The sequence below is a fragment of the Nicrophorus vespilloides genome, unplaced genomic scaffold, assembly GCF_001412225.1.
Source record: "Nicrophorus vespilloides isolate i.1.1-1 unplaced genomic scaffold, Nicve_v1.0, whole genome shotgun sequence".
NCBI lineage: Eukaryota > Metazoa > Arthropoda > Insecta > Coleoptera > Silphidae > Nicrophorus > Nicrophorus vespilloides.
The window spans coordinates 1-8,203 of NW_017095799.1; the positions used below are offsets into that span (position 1 = coordinate 1).

General features: G+C 36.8%; 4 protein-coding genes across 4 annotated transcripts; 1 reads left to right on the forward strand and 3 right to left on the reverse strand.

Annotated features, from left to right (window-relative positions):
- Positions 1 to 485: 485 nt before the first annotated feature.
- LOC108564447 (ubiquitin-related modifier 1) lies at positions 486 to 1,155 on the reverse strand. Its single transcript, XM_017923498.1, has 5 exons — positions 1,016 to 1,155; positions 890 to 960; positions 754 to 835; positions 646 to 694; positions 486 to 587 (listed from the first exon to the last, which is right to left on the reverse strand). The coding sequence occupies exons 1-5, from the start codon at positions 1,045 to 1,047 to the stop codon at positions 519 to 521; spliced, it is 303 nt and encodes a 100-aa protein (XP_017778987.1). The 5' UTR covers positions 1,048 to 1,155; the 3' UTR covers positions 486 to 518.
- A 160-nt stretch (positions 1,156 to 1,315) lies between these two features.
- Positions 1,316 to 3,294, forward strand: LOC108564481 (nucleolar protein 58). The gene is made up of 4 exons (XM_017923546.1): positions 1,316 to 1,540; positions 1,617 to 1,693; positions 1,753 to 2,892; positions 2,959 to 3,294. The coding sequence occupies exons 1-4, from the start codon at positions 1,496 to 1,498 to the stop codon at positions 3,242 to 3,244; spliced, it is 1,548 nt and encodes a 515-aa protein (XP_017779035.1). The 5' UTR covers positions 1,316 to 1,495; the 3' UTR covers positions 3,245 to 3,294.
- A 174-nt stretch (positions 3,295 to 3,468) lies between these two features.
- Positions 3,469 to 5,645, reverse strand: LOC108564472 (negative elongation factor D). The gene is made up of 5 exons (XM_017923535.1): positions 5,366 to 5,645; positions 4,259 to 5,308; positions 3,985 to 4,195; positions 3,646 to 3,916; positions 3,469 to 3,557 (listed from the first exon to the last, which is right to left on the reverse strand). The coding sequence occupies exons 1-5, from the start codon at positions 5,533 to 5,535 to the stop codon at positions 3,526 to 3,528; spliced, it is 1,734 nt and encodes a 577-aa protein (XP_017779024.1). The 5' UTR covers positions 5,536 to 5,645; the 3' UTR covers positions 3,469 to 3,525.
- Positions 5,646 to 5,822: 177 nt separating this feature from the next.
- On the reverse strand, positions 5,823 to 7,690 carry LOC108564489 (regulation of nuclear pre-mRNA domain-containing protein 1B). The gene is made up of 6 exons (XM_017923558.1): positions 7,384 to 7,690; positions 7,078 to 7,317; positions 6,916 to 7,022; positions 6,662 to 6,857; positions 6,353 to 6,528; positions 5,823 to 6,283 (listed from the first exon to the last, which is right to left on the reverse strand). The coding sequence occupies exons 1-6, from the start codon at positions 7,532 to 7,534 to the stop codon at positions 6,119 to 6,121; spliced, it is 1,035 nt and encodes a 344-aa protein (XP_017779047.1). The 5' UTR covers positions 7,535 to 7,690; the 3' UTR covers positions 5,823 to 6,118.
- Positions 7,691 to 8,203: the final 513 nt, after the last annotated feature.

An 8,203-nucleotide genomic window follows, 5' to 3' on the forward strand; every position in this document is an offset into this window, starting at 1 on the left:
TGGAAAGGCAAAATATTCAGCTTTCTACGAGTCGTCGACGATATAATTGTCTTAAGGGTTGTTGAGAAATTACGAAAAACTGTAAAAACTGAAAAAAAATACAAAAAAAACGTTCTGCAGCTCATAACAGGCGACTCGATGACAGTACGAAGATGCCAATAGGCTCGTTGGAAACCTGAGACATTCAGCTTTCATACGAGTGGTCGTGATGTAATTAGCTTAAGGGGTTGTCGAGAAATCCACGAAAAACTGAAAAGACTGAAAAAGCAACGTCGTTTCTCTGTTTTTTCAACTTCTACAACTCATAGCAGGCGACTCGATAACAGTACCAAGATGCCAATAGGCTCATTGGAAAGCTGAAACATTCAGCTTTCATACGAGTGGTCGGTGATGTAATTATCTTAAGGGGTTGTCGAGAAATTCACGTCCTGTTACGCGACGAACATTGCCAAACTTTTGTTTCATAAAAAGGTGCGTATGCACAATTTATAAATAATTATTGTATTCAAATATCACATTCATCCACCATGGAGAGTTGAAATAAACACAATTTTGTCCTTTGCTTCAAGTACATATTTCACAGTATCCTAAAAGAGAATTGAAAGCAATTGAAATTCAGTACATTGAATATCAAGAATTATTTACCATTAACTCCCAATCTGCATCATTAACAAGAACCAAAATGCCAGGTCGACTAAACGAAGAAAGCAGTTTATTATATCAATTAAATCTATTATTATTATTATTACTTACACAGAATCATCTTGTATGAAGAGCTCTGGTCTTTCCTGCAATAAATTATCCTTCATCCAAAAAATGAGGTCTTTCAGTGTCCCTACAAAAATACAATTTGATCAAGTTATTATTAAATATATTAATTTTCTCATACATTCTCCTTCCTTCGCTGGTAAAATAACTTCCTGTTTCTTTTTGTTTCCAAAGAGCAGTTCTGCTCCTCCTCTGTAAGAGGAAAGATGTTTTTATATATAATTTAGATGGAATTGATGCAACTTACCCAAACTCTATTGTTATATTTAATCCTGACATGATTATTATTAATAATCAAATGCAACTAGATATTAATTATTAACTTTAAATAAAATAAGGTTAAACATGTTTTGATAGTTGATGTTATTGAAGTACCAACTTAGATTTTGCCTAAGGTCATTCCGATTAATTTAGTATTTATTATGATACTATTATTTGTTTATGATAGATATTAATTATTAAATTTATAATTATTGATTATAAATTCTCTGAAGTGAATATTTTTTGAAATATTTGAAATCATTCATGGTTATGGTTTCAAACAGTTTCAATGTTGGTACGACTGTTGAGTAACTAGTGAGGCGTGCTTACATTAAAAGCCACAACCACAACGTGCTTTCTGGATTCATTTCCTTTTCCGTTGCTATGAACCTATTCGTAGGTTTGTTAATTTTCTATTAAACAATTTCAAAAATATGTACGGACGAGAACAGTGAACAGTGCAAAAATGTTGGTTTTATTCGAAACGGCGGCGGGTTACGCTTTGTTCAAGGTAATTTTCAATCTATTTCCGTCCCAAACACATGTATTTACCATAAACATAACCTCAATGTACCATGCTTTTCTAGCTCCTCGATGAAAAAAAATTGGAGAAGACCGATAATTTGTACCAAGAATTTAACGATGCCGAATCAGCTAGCAGGATGTGAGTATTGCTTTATTTATTTCATTCGTTCCTCTAGTAAATATTATTGTTTTTTTCAGTGTTAAACTTAAACATTTTGAAAAGTTCACCGATACCACAGAAGCATTGTCTGCTATAACTGCTTCTGTTGAAGGAAAGATTTCGAAGACTTTGAAGAAGGTCCTCAAAAATCACGTTGAAAATGAGCAGTTGTTGGTGGCTGATCCTAAATTGGGATCCGCTATCAAAGATAAGTTTGATTTGCCATGTGTTGCCCATACACACACTCAAGAGTTGATGAGATGCATCCGCTCGCAGTTGGACAGTTTGTTGGCTGGCCTCCCCAAGAAAGAGATGACTGCTATGTCTCTTGGTTTAGCTCACTCGCTGTCCAGGTACAAGCTGAAATTCTCACCGGACAAAGTTGACACTATGATTGTGCAAGCTGTTTGTTTATTGGATGACTTGGATAAGGAATTGAACAATTACATCATGAGGTGCCGCGAATGGTACGGCTGGCATTTCCCGGAAATGGGTAAACTCGTCACTGACAACATTGCATTTGTCAAGACTGTAAAAATCCTGGGCACGAGGGAGAACTCCGCATCTTCCGATTTATCGGACATTCTACCAGAAGAAATTGAGGCTAAAGTTAAGGAAGCAGCTGAGATCTCGATGGGAACTGAGATTTCCGACGACGATATCATCAACATTCAACATCTCTGCGATCAAGTCATCGAAATTTCCAACTACCGCACTCAACTGTACGACTACTTGAAGTCTAGGATGATGGCAATGGCTCCAAATCTGACCGTTTTGATCGGTGAATTGGTCGGTGCAAGGCTCATCTCGCATGCCGGGTCTTTGATCAATTTGGCCAAACAGCCGGCTTCCACGGTGCAGATTCTCGGTGCTGAAAAAGCTCTCTTCCGTGCGCTGAAGACCAAGAAGGAAACTCCGAAATACGGTTTGATCTACCACGCGTCTTTGATCGGACAGACCAGCGTCAAGAACAAGGGTAAAATGTCTAGGATGTTGGCTGCCAAGGCAGCTCTGGCTACCCGTGTCGATGCTCTTGGAGAAGATGGAACCTTCAACTTGGGCGCTGAACATAGGGCCAAGTTGGAAGCCAGATTGAGGGTATTGGAATCCGGAAACTCGAGGAAAATCAGTGGCACTGGTAAAGTGAAGGCCAAATTCGAGAAGTACCATGGTATTAGGTAATTATCCCTTTATTTATATTAGCCATCTATATTTGTTTACTAACTATTAATTTAATTTTTCAGTGAAATTAAGCAGTACAACGAAGAAGAGGATGTCAACTTAGACACTAAGGGAAAGAGGAAACGCGGACAATCTACGTCTGAAGTTAAGGAAGAAGTGCAAGAAACTGAAACCACAGAGACGCCCAAACAGAAGAAAAAGAAGGCGAAAAAGGAAAAGGCGGAAGCTGTAGAAGAATCGGAAGAAGTTAAGGAAGAGCAGCAGCCAACTGAGGAACTGCAGTCATCTCCAGAGAAGAAAAAGAAGAAGAAGAAGAAAAGCAAAGAGGTCGCAGAGGCAGAGGAGTAGTGAATAACGTTTATTTGTATATTTGTATATATTGTATGTATGTTTATTTGTATGTATAGTTTTATTGTATATATTGTATATAATTAATATAAGTTTAAATTGGTTATCTATATTTTTTATATTACCTTCCTAAAGTAAACGAAGAAAGTGAAGAAACACAAATTTGTAATTAAAATACTGTTTTATTAAAAAATTAATAATAATCATATATATATATCAGTTAATTAAAAATCTCTATCTATCTAAACATATATATATATAGTAGTATTTATGGTTCAAGCTCAGACAGTTGTGTAATTGGCCTTGCAATAAACTGAAATGAAAAAGGAAGGAAAAAGTCAGCAATCGTTTAAATATATTTCAGCAACGTTTGAAAGAAATTTAGTTATTTAAATACTTGCCAATAAATTCTGAAACTGGATCGTTTTCACCGTCGCCGCGCATCGTTCCGGTGATTTCATCGTTCTCCACCATCGGCATGAAAAGGTTCACAAATTCAGGACTGTACGGGGGCCCGATCGCTTCGAGAACCTCTGTTACGAAATAACGGATCAAAGATATGTCAGTGTCGCCTTTCTGCCAGCACGTCTTGATATACTTGACGACTGGAACAACGCAACCGGAACATAACAAATTCACCATTCTGTCCAGGACCATTTTCCTCATTTCCAACTAACAAAAAGAAAATATATATAACATTGATATCACGAAATCTTTGTGCACAACTCCAAAAAACTTACTTGTACTAAAATCTCCAATTCGTCCTGCTTGGACTCAAACAGTCTAATTAACAAATCCAACACCTGAGTGTGTAAAAGTGTATGGCATGAGACAACCTCATCGAGAAGCGCTAAATGAACTGGGCAATGCTCAGTTTGCAATTTAAAATAACTTGAATCCGTAACTGTATACTCGACCCAACGCACCACTCCTACTGCTACCACCGAAAACCTGAAAATATTTGTAAATTAATCATCTAGATATGAAATATGGGATGAATGAATTAATGAATACCTTAAGCTTTGATATAACGTTTTTAAATCAGCAATCAACTCTGAACTCCCTTTGTTAATATTGCAAATGTTGTGAACGGTTTCTATGGCCTGTATCGTACTTTTCAACTCGTCCTTATTCCATGTACGCTTTTGTCCTTTTTTCGCTGGAACTTCGCAAACGCTGGCTGCGTACGCCAACAGGTAGATGTATTTTGGTTTATGGTCAGGATTCAATTTCACGGCTGGCTTAAACAGAGAATCGACGAGCAGCTCCAAGAACTGAGGTGTCCTCACCAAATCGATTGGAGGCGGATCGTTGCCACTGTAATTCCTGAAGAGCACGCTTATATCGGCCGGATTCAAAGTGTTCTTCGACAACATAGCAGTCAACGCTTGACATGCCTGCGGATAAGCGGCTGCTCCGTTCAAAGCCATCGTTATCGGCGTAACGTCGTTTCTGTTCTTCTGGGCACATTTCGTAATCTCCTGCGACAACCTCTTCATGCTGCTACCGCCCTTATTTTCTCGCGCCAACACGTGTATAATCACTTGAGCGTAAACGTATGTATGCTGACCATGGCAAACCATTTTTGCACACTCCTTTGTAGTTTTTTGCCAATCCTCTGGGTTAGTCAGAAAACTTGAAATGGAGGTTTTCAGAACCCTGGAGAATACCTCCAATTGTTGCGCTGCTGTTGATATACTTGTAATTTCGCCCTGGAATCCAGCATCCGAAATCAGCTTAATCGTGAAATTAAGCATCAGACAATCTGGATACTCCTCGGCAAGCTTGTAAATCAAGGAGCGCCACGTGGGATGTTCAATGAGCTCGGTCAACCATGCAGGAGTTTCTCCCTCCTCCGTGAAAATAGTGTCAGCCTTCTTGGGATCGAATGTCTTCACAATCATATCCTTCAGGTGATTCTCCACCATCGCCTGAACATCTGTTACTTTGACACCACCAATAATTAGCCATTCAGCAATTAAATTAGCCATCTGCGCTACTGCTGTGTAATTCTGTGAGACCTGTTCTATAACCTGTACAGGATCCCCTCCCGACTGGAAATATCTTTAAAGAAGAACACATTACATAGGATTCAATTACAAGATTAATGTAGACTTATACCTTTTGAGTGAGGAGAATATCCCTGGTTCCATAATGTAATCAGGGGTAGCAAATTTAACAGCACACTCAGCGAGAACTTGCTGAGGGTTATCATTGTGTTCATCCATACCCTCAGACTCGTCGTCCATCACATCACCACAATCCCAGCTCCTGTCCTCGTACTCCTCCATCGTTAATTAAAACTGATGCCAGCACAGCTACGTTCTCAACAAACACCACTGAACACTGATTTGTTTGTAAACTACAGTCTTTAGATCAATTTGGATTTCAACCATCAACATACCAACATTATGAAAAGAAAAAAAAACAAGATCGATAATAGGGCGCCAACATAATAAGACAAAATATTTAAACTCAAATAATTTCCTTTTATTTATAATTCACTTAATAATTATATAATCTTAAATGTATTCATTACATAAGGACAAAAAGCAAACAAACAAAAAAAAAAATAACAAAACAATATAGGTATCACTTCATAGGTATAGGTTTCATCTGAAGAAACTTTCTCATTTAGTGTTTGCTTTCAATTTCTCAAATGTGAACAATGCTAATTCAATTAATTAATTATATTCCTTTGTTTAGTTAACAAACATTTAAAGAACTATGAAAATATTATAAACATTTCCATCTCTTGAAATGCTTCGTTTTCCATCCATCCATCCATCCAATCATTTATGTATATATTTCTATTCATTGTTGTTGTCTTCCGAGCGTAGTTATTAGCCAATTAGCGTTGCATTTTAAATAAATTTAATGCATATTATGTAAGTTAACATTGAAGAGATCGCCGGCAGAGGGTAAAGGCGGTAGTCCACCAGTCACGTCCGGTAAAGCGGTCAGATCGGGCAGATTTTGTATGTGCGATTTCAGTTCCTGCCTGACGATGTAAGCCTTCTGCAATTTGTCTTGATATTCCTATAACAATACATACACATATATTAGTTAGTACTCGTTTGCAAAAACCGCTTAACCAATAAACTTAACCCCTAACGAAAGTTCCGCCTGCGCGAGCAATTCCTTCTGGGATATGAGGAAATCCCTCAACATCGTTGATACTTTTTTTCTGTTCTCCACCTCCAACGCCAGTCTCGTGTTATATTCATTTATTAGCGTTATCGCATCGTCAATTTTCTTTGATAATTTCTCTGCACTGTCCTTGTCTGCAAATTCAAATTTGTAAGTTTTAATAAAACTAAGAAATTAACTGATTTTTTTGTTGTTGTTTCAATTGATGAAAACTTCAAAATAATTTTGCAAGTTCTTCATATTAATTAAGCAACATAATGTACTAACCTTCTATTTTTGAGAGATGTGAAATCTCTGTAACCTCTACTGGCAATTGTGCTATTCTTTGCCTGACAACCTCATCAGTTGAGGCTGTGTTATTTTCCAAGTCTGTTATTGCCTTAATCAATTCCTCTGGTTCTGGAGGATCACCTGCTGGTGTTCCTGGGCTAAGATGCACATGAGTGTCTAATTTTGCTTCAACCTTAAATATCCTCTATCATGAAAAGTTCTTTTCATAAATTTAATTTCCAAGTACTTACCTCCAAGGTTACCTCATTTTCTTTTTCCACCTTTTTCCGATCAGTTGGTGATTCACTTTTTATCAAAGACTTCTTTGATTTCTTCAAGGGAGGTTCCTCTGTGACCACTGTATTATTGTAATTAGTATTTATCTCAAATCGGCAATGTTTCTGATTACTTACTTAATGCTTCCTTGTACTCTGTTATTTGCTGTTCACTGTACACTCCTCTCTCCTTCCAGATATTCAATAACCTACATAAGCTGCCTTTTGTCTTCTCGTCTGCATTGATGTCAGCCATATGCTCGAAAGCCTTTGACAGCATCATGCAAAACTCTTTGCCAAATTCAGGACCCTTCTTTCGACTGTTCTGGATCACATCGTTTGCTAAGTACATCATAATTAACTTTTTTGATTCTTTCGCTGCAATGACATGGACGAACTTTAGGAAAAGAAGCTTTTGTAATTACAGATTGTTGTGTGGTTTACCTTTTATTAGCTCCCTCAACCATATTTTCACTATTTGTGCATAGTGTTTGCGGTGGTGGATCAACCACAGGGACAGGGTCTGTATACTCTGGGAGGAATTGTTCAGATCAGCCAGCTTCTTTATAAGTGCACTTTCTGTGAAACCGCTCATCTTCTTGCACTTTTTGCTAAATTACTATTTGTAGTCCAGTCTCTGCTCCACTCAGCTCAGCTCTTCACTACAATCTTGACTACAATGTCAACAAAATTTACACAGAACCTGAATTTTACTTGCTGTCTCGTTATTCTGTTACGTATGCAACCAACGATTACTAACGCCATCTATACATTCAATTCAATACTTCTACTTTTGTTTCTTACCACTAGGAGATTCCATAATTGTTAAATTATGCAACATCTGCATATTTTTATAACAATCAATCAACAATTTGTTATAACATAAAATTATGATGATTGAATTAATTTAATTTTGATTTATTTGGTGAAATATTAGGGGGGAAATGAAAATGATTGCATTTAGTAAATTGTTCGTTTCGTTTTATATGTATATATTATAATGATTCTATAATAAGTAGTAATAGTTAAACCTAAATAACTACAGATTCAACCGATCACATTATCATCATTGTCCCGTAAAACAAGAACAACAAATTCCTGGGACACTCAACTACGAAGGGTACAAACAGTAACTTAGCACTAATATTACAATATATTATATAATAACGACACCGTATTTGTTTATTATTGTTATTATTACTTTTTTAATATATATATATAACACATTAAATACTGATCATATCAGGCTACAATTACCTCCCAT